Here is a 21,342-nt window from a genome sequence, read left to right as displayed (position 1 = left end):
TTTTTTTTATATGATATATGCTGCATAGTATGAATAATTTATACAGTTAATTTTACCAAAATTATATTTGAACAATTTCTAACAATTAGTCCATTAATTAGCAATTGATAAAATTTTATTTTATATAATTGACAAATTGATTTTATACAGTTTTTAACCATTCATTTTATCAAAACTATTCACTTTCCCTAGAAAAATTAACTCACTTTGAAATATTACACAATAATATCCTTTAATGTAAAGTTTCCAAAGGCATTACACCAATATTTTCTTAAATTCTTTCAATTTCTTCATTTTTAACAATATGAAATTATCCAACACGGTTTAAAATGATGAATATCGTAACATGACACAAGATATTAAATGCCAAATGTCAGTGTAAATGTATTAAATTATATTCTTTCTAAACTTTTTCACTTATTTTATTTAAAAGAAAACTAAAAGCTTTTATAAATTAATTTTAAATAATAAAAAATTACATCAATAACTTCATAACTAAGATTTATCATAACTCGAGAAATGATTAATTAAAAAATCTTTCATACTCACTACTCATAATAAATTGCTTAGTAATTTTCAAATGTTATTTTATTTTATTGAATATATTATTATTACTTGTTCTTTACTAAGAATTTCAAGATTTGTTTAAGAATTTCAAGATTTGTTTAGAAATAATTGTTTAAGCTTTATGTTCTTATCGGACTGAAATACAAATAAGTTCAATTTATATTCTTCTCGATCTCTTACTCTTTGGTGGATCTTCTCGACTTCTCAATATTACAATCAACAATAGTATAGGGTCACGACTTCATGGTTAGACGAATGAAGGATGAGTATACTTGCAAATTTAAAATATCTCTACCTACTAAACTAAATATTAAATACATTATTATTTATACTAACAAATAATAGGTCTATTGAATCAATATATCTCAACCTTATTCGAATGTACAACCCATAATAACTTAAAAGTGTAGAAATTTTAAACAAATAATTTTATTACACCTATTTAACTATTATTGATTAAAATATAATAATATAAAACAAAAAAACCGAGTTCACTTGATACTCACTTATCAAATATTATTTTCATGGTAATTTTTAACATTTTAAACTTACTAGTATTCTTTGTAAAATAATCTTTTGAATTTTCACAAGTATTATTTATAGAGTAGTAATTTCCAACATGACATAAACATTTTGACTAAGTTAACTTCGTTAAAAAAATATATGAAATTGAATACTCATTGTGAATTGTTTACATAGAATATACACAAAACTTGTGTTCAGAGTAAAACTTATTCAAAGCTAGAAAGTTTATTGTTCTTTGTTTAACATTCATGCTTATTTTCTTTTTCTCTTCGAATATTAGTTGTTAAAAGACCTTGAATCCTTGAAACTTGGTCTTTGTTTCAAGTCAACAAGAGGTATCATATACTTCCTTGCAAATATAAAATAAAATTAATTTGTTATCATACATTAATTGTAATTTAATACATTTTACTAATTTTCTTGATTTATGAGATAAAATATTCTCCTTATCTTTCTTTTATCAGTATATTATATCTCTCACTTTTGACAAAAATAAAGAAATCCAAGTGATATGATTTATTCTCTTATAAAAATATAAAAGATCATTATTACATATTAAATATAATTAAATTTTAGTAAGGTATTTCCTTCATGAGATTGAGTGAATTTCTTATTTGCAAGCCTTTTGATAATAAATTAACATTATTATCTTAAAAACATTATATATTATTTTATAAAAAAAAACTTTTAAATTTGCATAGGTCACTGTCAATATTTCCCTAAACTATTACATCAATGTTTACACAATCTCTTTAATACATTTAATACAGTTGAGCAACTTTTTTTATCTTTAATTTGTTATATATATATATATATATATTAAAATAGCTAATTATAATAATAAAGAACTGTCCATAGGAATCAAAATCCATTTTAGTAATTGCACACTCCTTTAATTTTGATTTTTAAGTATTAAAAATATATTCTCCGAAAATGACTTTTCTAATATCTATCCAAATAAAAAGCATGATTCTACAAACTTTACATCCAAGCACACACTTAGTCTGTCATATAATTTTTATTGATTTTGATATTAACACACAATTCCCATATAAACATCGTACGATAAAGAGTGATGACAGTGTAGTTTAGTTTCAGATTCAGACATGGCCTCCATCTGCCTGAGGCTGATATGTTCGACGCCTAAGCTGAGAATCAGAATTGGGTTGTTGCAGAAATATTTTCGTAGGATCATTAGGATCAACATACCTGCATATAATTTCAATCATAATTATTAAAGCTTATAGATTATAAATCATACATGCACACTCTACAAACTTAACTAAACACAATACTTGCATAATGTTTTCAGTAATATGTAGTTTTTGGACTATGAAGCATATGGTCTATACACCCTACAAAGTTGGCCAAAAATTTAAAGCATAATCATTCACTTACGCATGTCTCATCATCTCATCAACAGGAGTCTGAGCTGCCTGCAAAGGATCCACATAAGATTGTGCCTGTGCCTGTGCCTGCATAGTGTAGTGTTGATTATACTGCCTCACTGAAGCAATCAAATTGAAGAAAAGGGGAATGAAGGTTCCACAGCCACCCTCTTTGAATATGATCTTAAATGAGTGTGTGGAGTAAAGTGCTCTGTGTTGGTCATTTGGAACTACCTGTTACAATTAAAATAGTTCAGGATTTAGGATCCATAATTCTGATACAACAAAAAGGATAGGAGTCAGAGGTCTAGCAAAACATAACTATTTACTTACAGGCTCAACATGTCCAGAAAGATTGTTGCAGTGAAATATTGGCTGGTTAAATTTTTCACCACTGACGTAAAGCTGCATAATTAATGAAGAACTAAGGATCAACTCAGAACAAATAGTATGCATACATCACGTTTTAAACTAATATATATGTTTTAACAATCTACAAACCAAATACAAAAAAAAAATACAATGATTACACTGGTGAATTAAGTGAAAACATCACTTTTCCAATTAACTAGTTAACCAGTTAGTTAGATGGGGGCAGAGAATAAGAGGGGAATTATACAGGGAAAGGGGGCAATTAGAAAAATTAGGGGACAAATGGTAGAGTAGAGGTCTCTAGAACACATGTGGTTCAACTATATAATTTTCTTTTTCCCAATAAACAAGTCTTCGTTTTCTTCTAGTTGTTTCTCTCTGATCCTCTCTCTACTAAATTATGCACGCATGTCACCTATACTACTCTACATTTACTTCAAAAAAGAAATTACGAATAACAATTTTTTGCACATCAGGTTATTTTGAAACATATAACACCATTATATATAAGTCCCAACCAATCTGACAGACTAACATCATAAAATCTACATTCTTAGTTTTCAGAGAGTTAGCACTAGCCAAGCAATGATAATTGTCTATTCCCCGAGAACAAACAGGCCTAGAACTCCACCATCACAAAAATCATAAGCCACAAAAAGATATAAAACCCAATTATTCAGTAAAGTGGTTCTGCTAAAAAAAGATTGATATAAAGTCATCCACAAAGACAACACAGAAAAGGGTCCATTAAATCATAACAACAAGGGCATTCAAGATGTAACGGAAAAAACTCCTTCGGTAAGAGAGGAAAAGCAGTAAACTTGAAACCAGGCTGCACAGAATTAGAAATTTGAAACACCATAATAAGGTGTGACACATACCAAAGGCATATCAAAAGCTGTAAAATGCCCAACTGGACTTTTAGCAACGAAGACCATCCGAATATTTGACAAGTAAACGATTCCTTTGGTTTTGAGATGACCCCCATGACTTCTGATCAAAACAAACAACAAAACACATTATATCAAACACAAAAACCACACAAATCAGATAAAACAATAAACATATTTCATATGGACCTGAAGGCCTCTCAGCTACAAAATAAAATACGCAAATAATTTCATATGTTCCAAATAGCCTGTTAGCAGAGTCCTAACTTGACCTAACACATATTAGCATAAAAAAGAAGAGCTATCAATATCCTATAATCATATATTTGCCGCTCCAATTTTCCTTTTTCGCTATCTTGGAATTAACCGACAATACCCAAATGTTCCTTTCCCCAAAAAGTTTGAAGACAACCAACAATGAATTCGAAAGCGAAGCAATTTATGAAAAAAAAAAAAGGGAAAATCGAAGAAAGGGTGAGGACTAACCCAGAGGCAGGAATCTTATCGATGTCGAATTCGACGCCGTCTCTGGCGAGCACAAACATCTCGCTGACGAAAGGAACGGGCATTCCATTTGGAAAGAGTTGAGGATTCAACGCCATCTTCTCTCTCTCAGATCAAAGTTTCAATCTTCAATTTTCTCTCTCTTTCTTTCTCCCTTTGTTTCTCTAGTTCTTTCCAGATTTTACCTCTTAGATCTTCTTTATATCAATATCACAGCCTGTGTATTTATTACCGTATCTCTACTGTATTTTTTACTAAAATCAGCCTACGTATCTGTATTTTTTACTAAAATCAACCTAAGTATCTGTATTTTTTTTTAAAATCAACTATACTCATATCTTTTGAAGAATAAAGCACAATAATCAATATTTTTTCATAATATTTGAAAATTCGGAAATATATATACTATAATTTATATTAATCAAAATTTAAATTAGTGTATTGTTTTTATTTTATTAAAAAATTATCTGTATTTATATTTTTAAATATTATTATAAATTTATAATATAATATTTTAATTAAACTTATATGTATTTGTATTTTTTAAATACGATCATAACAATATATATTATAAATTTATAATAATTGTATTTTTTCCAATTCATATATAGTAAATTTAAATGGTTATTACAATATTTTTTTTATATTTCTATATATATGTTCTAAAGAAAAAAAAATACTAGTTTACAATATTATGATTTTATATTAATAAATTATTCATTAAGTAAGATGAAATAAAAGTTGGTATTGGGTTTCAACTTCTTAACTGTCATGTAAATGATCAAATAGGAGTCGAAAGAGTAAAAAACAAATGGGAAGATAATGTATATCAGCAATTTTTAAATATTGATATAATATTTTACTTTGTTTTCTAATATTTAAGTCAATATTAATTTATGAAATTCTATTATAATTTAATATTTTTTTATTTTAATTAATATTAATAAGGGGCATATTAACTATTTTCTTTTTTATGTTTTAGGTAACTATTTTCTTTTTTATGTTTTAGGTAACTATTCTCTTAAATTCAAATAACTATAAAAAATATAAGAAGAGAAACAGAAAGAGAAGTGATAATGAAGGAGAAAATGAAGTGCAGTTTGTAGTAAGTTATTTAAAAATAATGTATGTTGTAATTTATAATTTTTTTTAAAGTTATTAAATTTGTTATTTTTTCAAGGATAAATTTGGGATAGAGAAGTTATTAAAATATATATTAAACTGATATTCCTATTTGCATCAATAATTGTTATTTTTTTGGGATAAGATTGGGAAAGATAAGTATTAAATTGATATTCCTATTTACATGTTTCAAGGATAAAATTAGAAAAAAAGTTGTTAAACCAAAAAGGAAAATGTTGTAACTGCATATATTCTGAAATAAAAATAACTCACACAAATGATGCAATTTGATTTAGTATTTTCCGAAATGGACTAAAACAAATTAATTCCAAAATTGGATAAGTTTAAGAAATTGTCATCGAAATTCACGACTTCAATGGTTAAACTGAATTTATAATTGTTGTTGAGGACTTCAATTATATTAAATTTCATTAAAATTGTGTATGTAGGACTTTATTTTAATGTGTTCCGTATGCTAATATAGTCCCACATCAGACAGTTTATATACTCCTTTCTCCTTCACTATTTGAGACGTCTTTTAAGGATAAAATTGTGACGGAAAACCAACCTCCAAAGCGGACAATACCTCGAATGCGGTGATTAATCCTAACGATGTTGTCCAACGACTTGAGGTTGGAACACAATGAAAATTTGTTTTAGACAAAAAAATTATTAATTTTTAAAATGATGAAATAATTTAAGAAAAATTTAGTTATATTATTTTGAATGAAAAAAATGTGACAATTAATAAAAATGGTACAACCTTAAATTTAATAAACTAAACATAAATAGAAAACCTTAATCAAGAATCTTAACAGAAGATCTTAACCAGAAATCTTAATAAAAAAATGATAAGTAATAAATCTTGAAATCGAAGAAACATAAATTATAAAAACACGTGTAATTGTAGCGTAAAACATAAACTTTTAAACATACATCCTAAACATCATTAAAGTAAAAAATCCTATATCAGAAATGATAAACCAAGAACCCTAAAACAATAATGGAAAGCTAAAACCTTACAGTGTTTTCTCTAATTTAATTAAATTAGTTGGATTGTGTAAGTAACAAGTGATGCAATCTGATAAAAAAATGTTTTGGAAAATATTTTATATGCATTATTTTTAACAATTAAAAGTAGATGCCATTAATCCACTCTTAGAGCTAACTCTTTCATGAATACAATCAAATTTTTTACAAAATTTTACAGGTAAAACAGTGCACTGAAATTAAACATTTTAGTGTGACAGATGCCAAAACTCAATTGTTAATACAATGTTTATGTATATTTTATTGTATTAAGAAGATAAGTTGTCTTAATTTCATCTATGTATATATGAAAGATAAAAGAATACCTATACCAGGAGTGAGATACTTGTATATTAGTACAGTAGATTAATCCTAAAAGTATACTCATGTAATGTACCTTTTCCTTTGTAATTATACAGTATGAGCTACTTAGTTTTTTTTTTTATATCAATTCAATGTTACCTCATAAGTTTTTATCTTATAGTCCTTTTGATTCATGGATTGGTAACAATAATGTTAATTTTGTAGTGAAGATTAAAATATTGAATAAACAGAGATGCTATACCATATATACATTGAATGATCTTATTTTTCCTCCTTTCAACCAAAGAATTTGATACAATTTCTCACAGAGAGCAACCAATACACAACCTGTTCAGATATTAGATTTGTTACAACCACATTCACTTGGTTGGATGTGTTTTCTTCTTTGCAAAGAACATTACAACCTTTGAAGGAAACAATGACTTCTTCTTCTTCTTTTTGTTCTTGTCTGAGGCTGCTCCAGGTTCAGTGTTATTTGAAGGAACTGCTTCTTTGGGGCTTGAAGACTCATCATGCACAGGCACAATTTCAGAAGCAATCTGGTCATTAAGCTCATTGCCCTTCTCTTGTGGTGAGTCTTGGTCATCCCTCAGTGTTCTTAGTTCATGTTCCACAGCTAACTTTCCTTCAGTGGCCTTTTCAGCATTCCCAGTTGCAATATTGAAAGATTCCTTTCTTATAGATAACTCCTCATTCAATTCTTCTAACCTCTCCAAACTTTTGTATTCAGACTCCCTTGCTATCTTAATCTGAACATTTGCAGCTTCTATCCTTTCATTGGCTTGCTCCTCAGCCTTGTAGGCTCTTCTGCTGAGCTCATGGTATTCATCTAGTGTGAGTGTCACCATTGAGGTAGAACTCTTCTCAATTTTTTCTTTAGCTGATTCACTCTTCTCCAATGCTGTGATTGCATCTCTGGCCAACATCTCAGAAATCTTAGCTGCTTCTATCTCCTTCTGTGCTGCCAATAAACTACTTTCTAATGTGATGGATCTGGACTTGACTTCTTCAACCTCTTCTTGTGCTTCAAGCAACTCTTCTTCGGCAGCCTGAACAAGTGATTTGGCTTCATCAGCCTCTTCTTCTGCTATCTGCAGTTTCTTGGGCAACTCAGACATCATCTCTCTTGCTTCATTCTCCTGCATCTCAATGAAAATTGCGGCAGTCTTAGACTTCTCCAGTTCAGTTTGGAGATTCAGAACAGCAGCAGAAGCCATTTCCTCACTTTGCTTGAGGGCAGCCAGAATTGACTTCTCTTCTTCTAGTTTTGATTTTAGTGACACATAAGCTTCCCTCATGCTTTTAACATCAGAAGTTGCTTTCTCTATGTTCTGCTTTAGTTCCTCAAGTTCCTCTTTCTGCTCTCTGCAACATTCCTCTTTTTCCTTTGATTCCATATATGCTGCCATTTCAGCTTTCAAATCAAGGACTAAAGAGGCAGCTGATTCCAATTTGGATTTAAGAAGCCTCACTGATAAAACTTTATCATTCAGTCTTTGGAGATCCTCTTCTGCTTGCTCAAGTTCCAGTTTCAAATTGAGAGTCTCTTCATCAAGAACTCCTAATCTTTGTTCTTCTGCTTCGAAGTGTGCTGCTCGTGAGGAGTTTAGTGCCTCTTTGGTTTCATTCAACTCAGCAATCAAATCTTCCACTGCCTTTTCAATCTGCTTGGATGCTGCAACAGTCTCTTCTGCATTGTTGATTGCTGTATCTCTTCCACTCACCATAGAAGCATACTCCTTACGCAGTGAGTCCAGTTCTTTCTTAACCAATTCTAACTCTGCAAGCACCTTCTTAAGCATGGACTTTTCAGTCTCAAGTTCAGCCTTGGCTTCAACACTAGCTTCACTTACAATGTCTTGCTCCATCTCTTCAATTTTCAGAATCACACGTTCAGCCTCTTCCTTTGCCAGAACCTCATCTTTTTCTACCTTTTGTAAGTTTCTTCTGAGTACTTCTGTGAGCTTCTTAGTGTTTTCCAATTCCTCAATAGTTTCTTCCTTTCTGAAGTCTTCTACAATCTTGCTTCTCTGTTAAGTCAGAAAAAATTATTTAGCAGTTTTCTATTTTTCCTTACACAAGGTATTTGCAAATGGTGCTTCATAGAAACTCAAAACCATAAAGAAAATGTAAGGTATAAACTATGTAGCACAGACACACGGACATAAAATAAAAATACATATAATCTCTAAAATGTAGGACACAGAGACACGAACTTATATATTATATAATTATGAATTATATAAATTGACAATAAAGGTTTATGTGCCCTAAGTATGTTTTAGTTTTTTTTTTCAAGCAGAAAGATGTTTTTGATCACTGGTTCAAAAGGATTTGTTCCTTACTTTTACAATCATAATAAAAATTTATACAATAGTTTGAGTTTTTAGAAAATTAATGTATTTCTCTTTTTTAAAATTGTGCTAGACCCATGCTAGAATTGTTAAAAATCTAACAAATATTTTTTGGATTGAACACTTCACCGATACGTGAAGTAGGAATGTTGTACGCGTGTCGGTACATATTTAACACGAACACGCTATTTAAAAGAAGTGTCCGAGTTTCATAGATATAAATACAAAGAGTATATATACCTCCTCGACCAGACTTTGGGTTCGACGGGATCTCCAATCAACTCTTCCTCCAAACTTGGACACAGCATGTTTGACAGATTCGAAAGGTGCAGCCGTGTCAATGAAATGCTTAGAAAACCTAGGAGAAGCTCCTGAAGAATCATTTCTTCCCTGAGAGGAAACAATTGGTGAAGTTTCATTACTCTTATCTTGTGATTCATTGGTGTCACCAATATCAGATTCAAAACCATTATTAGGTGAGTTCATAGACTGAGTAATTACCGTAGGGGATTCTGGTTGCAGTTCCATGGAGGATTTTGTCAGAGGCCCCTCTTCAATATTTCTCAAAGGGTCTACCACAATAATGCCTGAAATTCAAGTGATAAAAATAAGAACACTTCAAAGCTCAATCTCAAGTATTTCACCTTTTGATTTCATACATTATTGCTCAACAACAAATGCCTCTGATTTTCCAATATATCTTCCATCCTTTTCTAAAAGAGAAAGAAAAACTATGTAGTAAAGACAGTGACTGATATGATGATATGATACGAACAATATGATAGATACGTATAATCTCTAAAGCATAAAACATAAATGATGCATTCGGACACGGACACAGATAGATACGTATAATCTTTAAAGCATAAGACATAAATGATGCATTCGGACACGCACAATACAGATAGATACGTATAATCTCTAAAGCATAAGACTTAAATGATGCATAAGACACCGACAATATAGATAGATACGTATAATCTCTAAAGCATAAGACTTAAATGATGCATGCAGACGTGAAAAAAGCATTAAAAAGAAGATAACAAGAATCTGGCACAGAAAGAAGAAGAAAAGAGATTGAAACCTGGATGAGAGAGACAGGAAAAGTAAGATGAAAAGAGTACGTGGGGGAGTGGAAAGAATGAAAGGAATAGAGAGAGTTAATGATTGAATAGGAGGAAGAAGAAAGAAGGAGGAAAATGGTGAGAGGGGATGAAGGAGGAAGGAACAGAGCCAAAGTGTTTGCTTCTTCCTCCTTGTGTTTCCAATTCATGGAAGCTCCCCATAAACCACCTCATCCTCCACAACTCCTTTATGTTCCAACACGTGTTCGATCAACATTTGTTCCTTTTCCTCCACACAAACATCTTCGTCAAATCTGAGGATAGTAATCACACTACGTTCTACCCTCCTTAACCTCTTATATATCTGTGGTTTTTGTTTTTTCCTTCATCTTCAAAATCTACATATATGTGTCTCCCAACAAAACACTTATTTCTTTTCCAATAAAACTTCAACTTTTCTTAAAATAGAATGATTATCTACAAATATTATATTTTTCTTCTATTTTAAACAATTAAAATAGAAATACAAAATTCATATTTCCGTGTCTTTTCTGAGTATATTGTGACTCTAGAAAATGAATGTAGTTCTACCACTCTATTTGTTTACGTTACCTCTGATACAAAAATATCAGTTGTTTGATGTGTACATATATAGAGTTCGGACACATATTATATCTTAAATGGTGTGTTCGTGTCAAATACATATTGGACACTGATCAAATTCAAAAAATATTTATTGGATTTTTGATAATTATAACACGGTTCTAGTATAATTTAAAAAAAATACATTAATTTTTTAAAAATTCAAAACTATTATATAAATTTTTATTATAAATATAAAAATAAGAAACAAATATTTTGAATCGATATGAAAAAAACATAAATCTTTATTATCAATTTATATAATTCAAAATTATATAATATATAAATTTGTATTCTCGTATCTTATATTTTAAAGATTATACTACGTATCTATGTGTTCGTGTTATATAAGTATTTATGCTATTTGCGCAACATAAATGTGTGCCGTAGCAAATAAGGATTTTTGGAGATAGATATTCTAGTTGTACTCTACCTTGTACAGAAGGCCTTGAAAAAAATAAAAAATAATATATATATATATATATATATATTTTGTAACCGAATATTATAGGTTAAAGAGAGATAAAGCATGCATGCAGATAAAAGACAAGATTAAACGGCCACTAACTTGTGAAAAGCATTTAAGAAACATATATATAACACAGCAAGAAGAAGAAGATAATGGCAAAAAGAAAGAATGAAGCAAACCTAGAAGAGTTGAAGAAGCAAGAAAGATGGTAATGGAAGACTTAGAGAAGAAAGCAATGAAATGTTATATATATGCAGAAGAAAAGGAGAATGAAAAGGAGAATGAGGTCCTATAATAGTATAATACAGTATTGTTGTGACCATGAAGAATGAAAAGAACAGCTCATTCATTTTGCTTCCAACTCATGCAACGTTCTGGCACCTCGGCCAAATCGAAATTATATATGAACACGTGTTAAGGATCCCATGCATGTGTCATCCTTAATTATTCACCATGTTTTTGTTCTTCAAATAGTTATGCTATTTTATTAATAAGATATATAAGATGTGTCCTCCTCATACTTTATTATATAATTAATGAGCTAATTAGAGATATATATGTTATATCGATGATAGCAGTACGATCCATACCATGTCTCGATCTTCATTAATTGATCGACACTTCGATCCATTTATGCTTAAAGAGAGTTAGTGAAATTAATAAGCAATCAAGAACTAGGTAATATACTCATAAACATGACTTAAACTCTCTTATATGACCAAATAAAAAAGTTTCACTAAAATAATATAAATAGCACAAATTTCAAGAATCAAATACGTCATCATATAATGTTCTAATTACCGAGCGTCGAATATTAAAACTGACTTGAGCGTCAGGGTGTCTTCTGCAGGTCATCCGAATATGGGTTATGAGAAGACCGAGAGGTGGAACAAGTAGAGAAAAAGAAAAAACTTGCAAGGAGAGGAGTTGAAGTATATACCGACCAACCGACTAAGAAATGAGAAGAGTCTCAATAGTTTTCTAGACCTCAACCCCGTTCGAGAACCTATCTTATTTTCACATAAAATGTTTATTTATTATGAACTATTGTACAATGATGATTTTTTTTAAAACTTAAATTTTTTAAAATGTTACAAGATACTTCATTGAAATTAAGAATAGTAAAGTTTATAAAATTAAGCTTAAATTTACTAGTTTTTTTTAATAAAAATTATCGTGTTAAACTTGACATCACAATTAACCTTACGTAGATAGGATAACAACAATTTTCTGCTAATTTTATCTTTACAAACATTATAATAATTTTCTAATGTTTAAAAATGTTATCATTGTGACTATGAGAATTTGACATTAAATTAAACTCAAATTGTTAATTTAATTAATTAATTTTAAGTTGAATTTCTAATTCTGAAAGTTGAGTATATTCATTCTACATGCCCTATTATAGAATTTTTCAAATTTTTGAAGTTTAGAACTCTCAATAAAAATATGAAGTCCAACATAGATAACTGCCGACATAGAATATAAATAAATAATAAATAAATGGATTATTGTTATCTATACAATTGACATAATAGAGTTACTGAATACATGGTTTATAATTTTGCCTATACATTTTTGTGCATCTATCAGATAAGCACTGCGGGTTATTATGGCATTGAAAGGAATGAATAGCAGCAGGGGATGATGTAAATGACAATTTCAGCCAACAATTGCTAGCAAGCTTTGTCTGACAGCTGGAATGGAACAAAGTATAGATCCAAATATACCATTCAGAGCATAAGCAATGGCACAAAATGGGAGAGCCTCGGGTTCCTTCGCAGACAAAGCTGCTGTTCCAAGCCCATGGGCACTGTGAAAAATATTTAGTCAAGAACATGTAAATAACCATGCACTAAGAAAGTGTTGTCCAACAATTATTGCAAGTTTCATATAGATTATTTTTTGAGAAATAATCGCCAGGTTTTCAAAAACTCCCTCGTGAAGGTGGCGAAAATAAGAAATTGTTTCTTCACAATCAGTTTAACCCAACAATGGGAATCATAAAAAGTCCCCACCCTACTCATTAGAGTACAGAACTGAAAGAAGAATGTTGGTGACCTGTAACTTGCGGTGGTAATGGAAGTGTGAAATGCAGAGAAAATGAGACTTTGGTTAAGTGAATTATCTATTGATCACAGAATATACCTAGAAGCAGTTGCTATTCCCCGAGCAATTGGATCCCGAAAGCTGAGTTTATCCAGTGTTGCTTGCACAAAATTTGCACCAACCAGACCAGTTAAAACAACCACAGCTGCTGTGAGAGATGAATTGGCACCTGAAAACAGAGGGAAATTTTCAAAGATAGAACTGTGTAAAACAAACAATTTATAATTTTTTAGTGTCGCTTTCACTGTGAATGTATTCTTTAAACAAATTAAGACTGCATGATTTCAGGATTTGTTCCACAACTCCGATCAAGTTCTAGAGTAGACAAGAATATGGAGATAAATGATTACAGTTTGGGCATAATATTTACCGTCAAACAAGGATACAATGCTGAGGGCCAATGCCACTGTGATACATCTGGGCAGAATGGACACAGTTAAAGATGGTTCTAATTGAACAAGACGTCCAACTAAGGCAGTTGAATACAGTGAGAATACTGTTGAGATGATGACAGAGGTGAAAATCTCAGCTGCATGTCTTTTCACAAGCTGAAAATGACGGAAAAAACAGTAAGCAATGATAAAATGATTCATCTATCACATGTTTGAGATGCCAAAACAATGTTGCAAAGCAAGTATGGTATTTGGATATAAATCATGCTAATGACGGCCAAGTGAAACATTATGCGTACAAGGGTAAGGGTATATGATATGTTCTTAGCTCGTAGCTCTATTGAATTCATATATTCACATAAAATCAAACTCCATAGAAGCCAATGACTATTCCATTCACCTTTCACGGGTCTTAGCTACTTTAGAAAGAAATTGAAAAGGAAAGAAAAAATAATAGGTAGGCTTCTAGTAGTATAACCATGTTAAAATTACATATCCAGACAAAAAACAGAAAAAAGCTAGCATCTAGACATCCTTGGGGACGATTTACCATGGGTACTTATAACCTTTTGCAAACTACCCGAACCCTCTTCATTAGCCCATCCCTGGTGGCTTAACATCACCCCAATATGATAATACAATATTTATTATGTACTTTTACTCAAGTCTAATGAATGCAAGTCAAATTATTCAAAATGAAACCACCAATCCACACTTTTAATCTTGAGGAGGTTGGCAAGGGTTAAATGTGCAAATAAAATTGGCATCAAGTACCTCTCACTTGTTGAACTATTACCTATGATTAGCTACTCAGAAATAACATATCAAACATAGTCCAGGTATAAGTTTGATTGCAATTTGTCAAACATTGTAAAATACTGTAAGCATTTGACAGTATACACACTGTATTCATCTGCTTAATTTTTTTACATCAGTGTACGATTTATTTACTGGGAAACTTAGATGGTTACCTTTCTTTGCTTGAACATAGAGAAGGAAAATGAGAGAATGACAGATCCCAAAAATCCCATTAAAATATCACCAGCTCCAGGATTAGAGGATGCCTTTGTAAGGTAATATCCTGTGATGTAGAAAGAATAATCAATAGAAACAAAGTATAGATATATTATGCTGAAATAGCATAAATAAAAGAACTGCATAGGAACAGTGGACCAGAGCGAATAACCATATTGTATGACAAATAAAAGGAAAAAATGATTTGAAATCAAATGCCAGGCGTACTCTCCGTGAAACTAGACATTTGAACCATCATAATTCCTAATTATTCTTGAACAAAGATCATTCCCTATTGAGTTGAAAAGAGATTTTTGTCTCTAATGGTTTCAGCGCTACATCCAAGAAGCACCATGAACACAACTTTTATCATAATATATAGATATAATGTTGAGGGTGCTAGATGCAGAAGATGGGAGCTTTTAGTGCGGGCACTAGGGTGCATATTGTTGGTTATCCATATATTGGTAGGCTGTAATAGGGATCTTAATGATAATTCTTGCATAAACAAGGATTTAAAGTAAACTATTATGTCTTAGCCTAAACAGATACAGAGACTCTTCATATTTTGTATTTTCAACCTTTGAAATTATTAATTCAACGACCTTAAAAAGCCTTTAAATTAGAATACTTTTACTTCGTGAGAACATTTTAAATTTTCCAAATGTCACTTATGTCCAAAATCATGCCAGCTAACCCCAGCCAAATCGCATAAGATATGATCATTGATTAGGCGTGATCATTCTTAGAATAGAAAATTTTCTGCAAATGAAGAGAATAACATGGAAGCGAAATCCAATTAATTAATGGTAGGTTCTCCTACCAGAAGAACCTTTCACTATGTTCAGTTAATGCATGGTTTTAAATAAATGCTTTAGAAACTTCAAAGTGACAAGCCAAGTCCAGATGAGGTTAGGATTCAGTACAATGCATACTGCTTTGAAGCTTGGGACAGGCCTGTAGAGTAAAGCCCTTGCTAAAGTCTTAAATGGTAGGAAACTACTGCCCATTCAAAAGGATAAGACCATTAAGTTTGAGAAAATGTTATTTTTTTTTATCTTTTTTAATTACAAAATGCCATCTTGTTTCCATTTTGCTTCCTACGTTCAAAATTTTGTATAGGAAACAATGAAATCAATTTTTTATAATTTTCTCATAATTTTTGCAATCATCATTTCCTATAGTCCTATACAATTTTTTTAAAACAGAACATTCAAAATGAAAGACTCCTAAGAAGGCACTAGGGCTTTTATTTCTTATTTTCATTTTCTGTTTTCACTTTTTAATTACAAAAATGTCACCTTGTATTCAATCTATGTTTTAAAAAATTTGAACAGGAAACACTGAAAATAACTGTTTTCTCTGTTTTCCATTACCAAACAATCTTCCATTAGCCATGATCTATAAGTGATATATAAAGGCATAACTCTTTCCTAAAAGAGTAAATAACCAAAGCAACAATTAGCTTGGGGAAGAAATACATGAGAACCTTTTTTTCATCTACTTAAAGCATGACATTAGGGTAGTAGGGATTTACAGAATAATAATCCCCTCCAAGCAAAAACTTGCCTAGTAGTAAGCAAACAAAGCACTCGTATTATATTAAGGATGTCAATCAAACAATGGTAGGATTAACAGAAGTTATGATTAGTTCAAGAAATTTTGGGTCAAAGAATTTAAGAGTATGAATCCATGAATTAGCACTAATGACCTTTAAATGAATCTCTGGCTCACAGACCCCAAGTAAACTTGGTGCTGCTTTAGAAAAAGCATATTGAAGAACATGTCTACACACAAAAAATCATTCTCTTTCCTCTGAAGTTATTTTCATTGTGTCTATTACATATATCATGTCGACTAGAGTGATCCAAGCACTCCAATAATATGACATCTTAAACGGACCTTAAATCACTTTTTTTTATCGACTCTTCATATTTAAACATAATAACAAACAATTCATCACAAATTTAGGCCACTACATAATAGTATCTTTTGATAAATTTTCATCACACTCTGCTACATTAAACTGAAAGCCTTCAGTGACATGACTTTACATTATCATAATTATGAGGCTGTATATCCAACCAAATCAGTTGAGCTTAGCTGCAGTTTACCTTTATATTAGCAGAAAGTCATTCAATACCTCATTGTCCTACTAAAAGGTTTTACCAACTTGATTTGAACTGTTTCCTACTAAAAGGTTTTACCAACTTGATTTGAACAGTAAACAGTTCGCTACTTATTACTCAACTTTCCGGCAGACTTCAAATGCTTATCATAAATGATAAGTATGTAAACTGTACAGTCAGAATAAGTTCCAAACTAGTAATTTAAACTCAAGTTTCTTTTCCTAGTTGAAATTAGCAAATGGGAACCACAATTCAGAGAAACCTACATAATATAGTAACTAATAGTTATCTTCTAATCATACCTAGCACAGGTTCAAGCCCTGACTTGGAAAAATACCCAAAAGCTAATGCTGTCAGATCAGCTGATAATGCACAGCAAATTATAGGATGGAAGACCTTCTTCAAATTCGCTGGCAACCTGGAAAAAGAATAGCAAGAATTAGTGAAATTTTAGAAAAGATAAAATTTTAAAAATAACAGATAGCAGAAAATTTTAATAGCATTATCATGGATATAGGAATACTCTCTTCTTTTAATGTCTTCTAGCGAGAAACCTTGTACGAAGGAAAAATAAATGGTCTACGCGTATATGCAGCAGTGAAAGGAAAATATTTACCCAGAGCCAACCATATAGCCTAACACAGTGGCTGCAAGCAAAAACGGAAGGCATGTTCTGGCACTTGTACCCAGAGCTGTAGGGTAAAACAATGCAGAAACAAAAGATATAATGAGAACAGCAGTCCACGTCCACACTTCAAAGACAGAAAATGGAGACGGCTTTCCCATAGGCTCAGCTTCCACCAATTCTGTTTTCACAGCTTTTCTTACTGCTATAGCCGTGTAACCAGCAACACAAAGAGTAGCTAGCCATCCTCCAACTGAACAACAATACAAATATCAGTAATTTTCAACACTAATCAGCATAGGCTCATCTTAAACAAAAGATACAGACTTTGAAAAGAAAAGGGGGAGAGGGCAGACTTGACCCTTGATAATTTAAAATGCCATAAGAAGTTTATGAAGAATGCTGAGAGTATCTAATAATTAACTCTAAATAATCAAATTGGTCACCAAAAAACAGACAGGTTATTATTAAGGATAATTTGAAGAACTAATCGTTCAAACTGAAAACCAAATAAAACAGTAGTTCAGTCATAAATAGCTAAGAGCATTAAACGAAAACTACAAAGCTAAAAGCAATGACTAATCTGGTAAAGAATGAAAAAATTGATTTAGTCCTGAATGTGTAACAAATTTAAATTAATCACTAATATTATAAATTAATAACCAAATAGTCCTGATTAGTGTGAAAGTTATCTTTCAAGTTAAATTAAAATGACAAAATAAAGTTATGGACTTTAACCAAAAGGCAACTTGAGAAGCAATTCAGTGAGAAACAAAAGAAAGAAGCTTTGACCTAAAATAAGGCCAATTTTGAGGGCAGAGGCAGCGGGAACATCTTTGACGGCAAGGGGCAGAACAACGAGAGAGGGAACATAGAACAGCGGAAGCCATCTCTGAATGAACAAAAGCGCCGGCTCAAAGAAGTTCGTCAATGCCGTAGCCGCAGAGGGCACGGTGGCGTCGAGAGTAATCAGAACCGAGAATATGCAGAACATCCCAAACAAGGCGCTGGGGAATTTGATCGCCGCGGCCACGAACGCTTTCTTCAGAAACATGTCCGCCGCCAGAATAAGTCCCAGGGACACCACCAAATGAAGAACACCCAGAACCTAACAAGCAAAACACAAGCTGAAATGGTTTCCGTTGAATGAAAGAGTGACACGTGGAAAGAACAAGCACTCACGGTGTTGGTGAGCGAGGAGGAGGAGTTGGAGGTGCTTCCGGTGTCGGCTTGGGAGAATTTTGCCGGCACGTGTCTGGTTTTGCGGGTTGGGTTAGAGAGTGTTGGTGAGAAAGTGGTGAAGGGAATGGTGCGGTTGGAAAGGGTGTTGAGAGTTGAGTTGAGGAAAAAGGTGCGGCGGAAGAGTGAAGGGGAGAGAGAGGGTGGTTTGAGTTTGGGAAGTGAAAAGGGTAAAGAGTGTGACACTGTGGTGGCCATGGGAACTGGCATAGAGGTGGACATCCTGCAACTTGAACGATGAGAGAAAGAAAGAGTTCACATTTTTGTGACACTTCACACACAGAGAGAGAAACTTACAGAAAAAATGTATGGACAGAAAGAAGTAGTGTTGAATGGGTGGGATGAGACGAGAGTGCACAACCATCAAAGCTTCATCCTATTCAAACTGTGAAAACCTGAAAATTCACTCCTAAGATCAAAATCACAGTTTCTTTACCATTATGGCAGATTTGTAAAAGTTCTGTAATGCTAAACATAATTTTGATTTGTTTTTCTCTTTACATAGAAGTCATTTTTGTTATATAGCTTTTTACATGATAGAGACGAAGCACTGTTCTATAAACACAAAATTTTCAACATAAAAGTTTTATAATTGAAGATTCACATATATTACGAAAAAAATAAAGAAGTTTCTTTAAGTTCTACCATACGAAAAAAATAAAATAAAATAATCTTTTTCATACACATAATTAAAAATAAAATTATTAAAAGAAACTTGTGAAAACATAGCTTTAATTTTATTCGATATAAACCTACCTTGTTCTTCCACCTTTGATTTCTACATACACAGAAAATACTGTACTAATGATCCCATTGTTCAGTACAAACATAGAGAATACTACAGTGTATATACATCCATCTGAAGTTCATTCTGGTGTGGTTATGAGCATTACAATAGTAAGAATTGTAAGATTTGAGTTAAAAGAAAGAAAAACTTCCTCTGCTATGCATAATGATGAATAGTTTTGAATCTTGAATTGTAGTATGAATGAAAAACTGAATCACACGATTTTGCGACATTTGCGCACAATTAATGAAGCTTCAATTACTTGTTCGATTGGAGCGACATTGTTGCCTGTATATTGGAACGGTGATAAAGCAGAAGTGAAAGCAAGGAGGATAAAAATACATACCCAGGGTTAGCGTGCGATGGAAGCAGAAAAAAGAAAGAAAAATGGTGGAGAATAGCACCACGGAGAAGAAGAAGTGGACTTTATATTTTTTCTTTGTTTTACTAATCTTTAATAATAATCAAATATTTTCAATTATACTTGTACTGAACTTATAAAAATAAAAATATTAATATTTTCAAATTAAAAATTCAGACATACATATATTTACCATACAATAATATTTATTATTTATAACTAGTTATACGTGTTTTTTTTTAATATGTATTTACATTTTTGTTATATTAAAATATATATAATCTTATTATTTTTATAGTTTTAATATTTTCATAAATTAATTAATTAAAATAATATATTTTAACAAACTTTGTTTAAAGAAATGAATATCCAAGACACTTCAAAGAAGAAAAAAAAAACAATGGAGTTATTTGCTGAGAAAGGGAAATAAAGAGTTATAAAAAGAAAAATTATAAATGAAATGTTTAAAGATAGATAGTTGATGATAATGGACATCTACAAATGTACCTATGAGAATGCATTCTCATTTAAAATCTATTTCATATCAAGTGATGAATGACGTTAGATTTCATAGTAGAAGAAGTTAGTGCTTATAATTTCGTAGAAGTAAGAAAGATGTTAGAGATAAAAAAAATTATTTTGTTCTCTTTCTACAACTTGTAACCTTAATTTAATTTTTGAAAACATTGGTTAACTTGTATAATATCATTACAAATGCTAAAAAAAAGAAGTTTCATTTATTTATAGGCATTAATGATCGTAAATTTATATAAAAATCATTACATTAGCTCAAGCAATAATCTAGGTTTTGCAAATGCTCTTCTTGATGGGTAAAAAAAAGTACGCGGAATCAACACACAATCACGAATCAACTGAAGAAAAAATAAATGACACAAGATTTAACGTGGTTCGGTCGCCAAATGTAACCTACATTCACACGAGCAACTATTAACTATTAGATTTTATTTCTTTCCTGTTGCGTAAAAAATTACAAGCACAATGATCTCTTTAAATAAAGATAATAAATGAGGCACAATGATTAAGGTCACCCACTAAACATGTGTTTAGTCAGTCCAACTCAATTGGTTCTGGTTTCATACCCAACACTTCTCACCTTAGAGTGTATACCACAATAAAAGAAAGCTATTGAATCTACATATATTTAGAGGATGAACAACTAGAAATCATAATAGTAAAAATAAAGGTAAACAAGTGGTGAACTTTGTTTTATATCATGATAGATTTTAAAAATTCATCCAATATTGTTTGAAGTATATAATTCTAGTTGTGAAGGTAGTGAGACTTGTAAATGGAGATTTAAAATTTATGTCATATGTCTACAAAGCTATAAATGAAGTTAAAGAATAAATAGCTACATATTTCAAGAATCAAGATTGGTGGTATAAAAATATGTGAAATATAATTATTAATACATT

The 21,342-nt window shown here is 31.2% G+C and overlaps 3 protein-coding genes across 9 annotated transcripts; all 3 read right to left on the bottom strand.

Annotated features, from left to right (window-relative positions):
* Positions 1–2,091: 2,091 nt before the first annotated feature.
* LOC137808567 (UPF0664 stress-induced protein C29B12.11c) lies at positions 2,092–4,464 on the bottom strand. Of its 2 annotated transcripts, none has more exons than XM_068609740.1 (5): positions 4,229–4,464; positions 3,734–3,845; positions 2,814–2,885; positions 2,491–2,714; positions 2,092–2,301 (listed from the first exon to the last, which is right to left on the bottom strand). In XM_068609740.1, exons 1-5 carry the CDS (start codon positions 4,342–4,344, stop codon positions 2,193–2,195), a joined length of 633 nt encoding a protein of 210 aa, XP_068465841.1. In that variant the 5' UTR covers positions 4,345–4,464; the 3' UTR covers positions 2,092–2,192. The 2 variants fall into 2 exon arrangements, with proteins under 2 accessions (XP_068465841.1, XP_068465842.1); XM_068609741.1 differs by having other exon boundaries at positions 3,734–3,842; positions 4,229–4,440.
* Positions 4,465–6,968: 2,504 nt separating this feature from the next.
* On the bottom strand, positions 6,969–10,574 carry LOC137808566 (protein WEAK CHLOROPLAST MOVEMENT UNDER BLUE LIGHT 1-like). Of its 3 annotated transcripts, none has more exons than XM_068609737.1 (4): positions 10,160–10,574; positions 9,577–9,662; positions 9,316–9,465; positions 6,969–8,751 (listed from the first exon to the last, which is right to left on the bottom strand). In XM_068609737.1, exons 2-4 carry the CDS (start codon positions 9,601–9,603, stop codon positions 7,081–7,083), a joined length of 1,848 nt encoding a protein of 615 aa, XP_068465838.1. In that variant the 5' UTR covers positions 9,604–9,662; positions 10,160–10,574; the 3' UTR covers positions 6,969–7,080. The 3 variants fall into 3 exon arrangements, with proteins under 3 accessions (XP_068465838.1, XP_068465839.1, XP_068465840.1); XM_068609738.1 differs by having other exon boundaries at positions 9,577–9,873; positions 9,925–10,333; XM_068609739.1 differs by having other exon boundaries at positions 9,577–9,994; positions 10,073–10,333.
* A 2,154-nt stretch (positions 10,575–12,728) lies between these two features.
* Positions 12,729–20,002, bottom strand: LOC137808560 (plastidal glycolate/glycerate translocator 1, chloroplastic-like). Of its 4 annotated transcripts, XM_068609730.1 has the most exons (11): positions 19,892–20,002; positions 19,515–19,629; positions 19,056–19,153; positions 18,702–18,981; positions 18,312–18,627; positions 17,511–17,772; positions 17,197–17,312; positions 14,723–14,832; positions 13,730–13,907; positions 13,399–13,528; positions 12,729–13,063 (listed from the first exon to the last, which is right to left on the bottom strand). In XM_068609730.1, exons 4-11 carry the CDS (start codon positions 18,978–18,980, stop codon positions 12,913–12,915), a joined length of 1,542 nt encoding a protein of 513 aa, XP_068465831.1. In that variant the 5' UTR covers position 18,981; positions 19,056–19,153; positions 19,515–19,629; positions 19,892–20,002; the 3' UTR covers positions 12,729–12,912. The 4 variants fall into 4 exon arrangements, with proteins under 4 accessions (XP_068465831.1, XP_068465830.1, XP_068465832.1 ...); XM_068609729.1 differs by lacking the exon at positions 19,515–19,629 and having other exon boundaries at positions 19,056–19,167; positions 19,888–20,002; XM_068609731.1 differs by lacking the exon at positions 19,515–19,629 and having other exon boundaries at positions 19,892–19,994.
* Between the last annotated feature and the right edge of the window lie 1,340 nt (positions 20,003–21,342).

This window comes from Phaseolus vulgaris, chromosome 3 (assembly GCF_000499845.2).
Source record: "Phaseolus vulgaris cultivar G19833 chromosome 3, P. vulgaris v2.0, whole genome shotgun sequence".
NCBI classification, from domain to species: Eukaryota; Viridiplantae; Streptophyta; class Magnoliopsida; order Fabales; family Fabaceae; genus Phaseolus; species Phaseolus vulgaris.
Note: the sequence above shows the minus strand (reverse complement) of the source record. Positions and strands in the feature narration are given on the sequence as shown.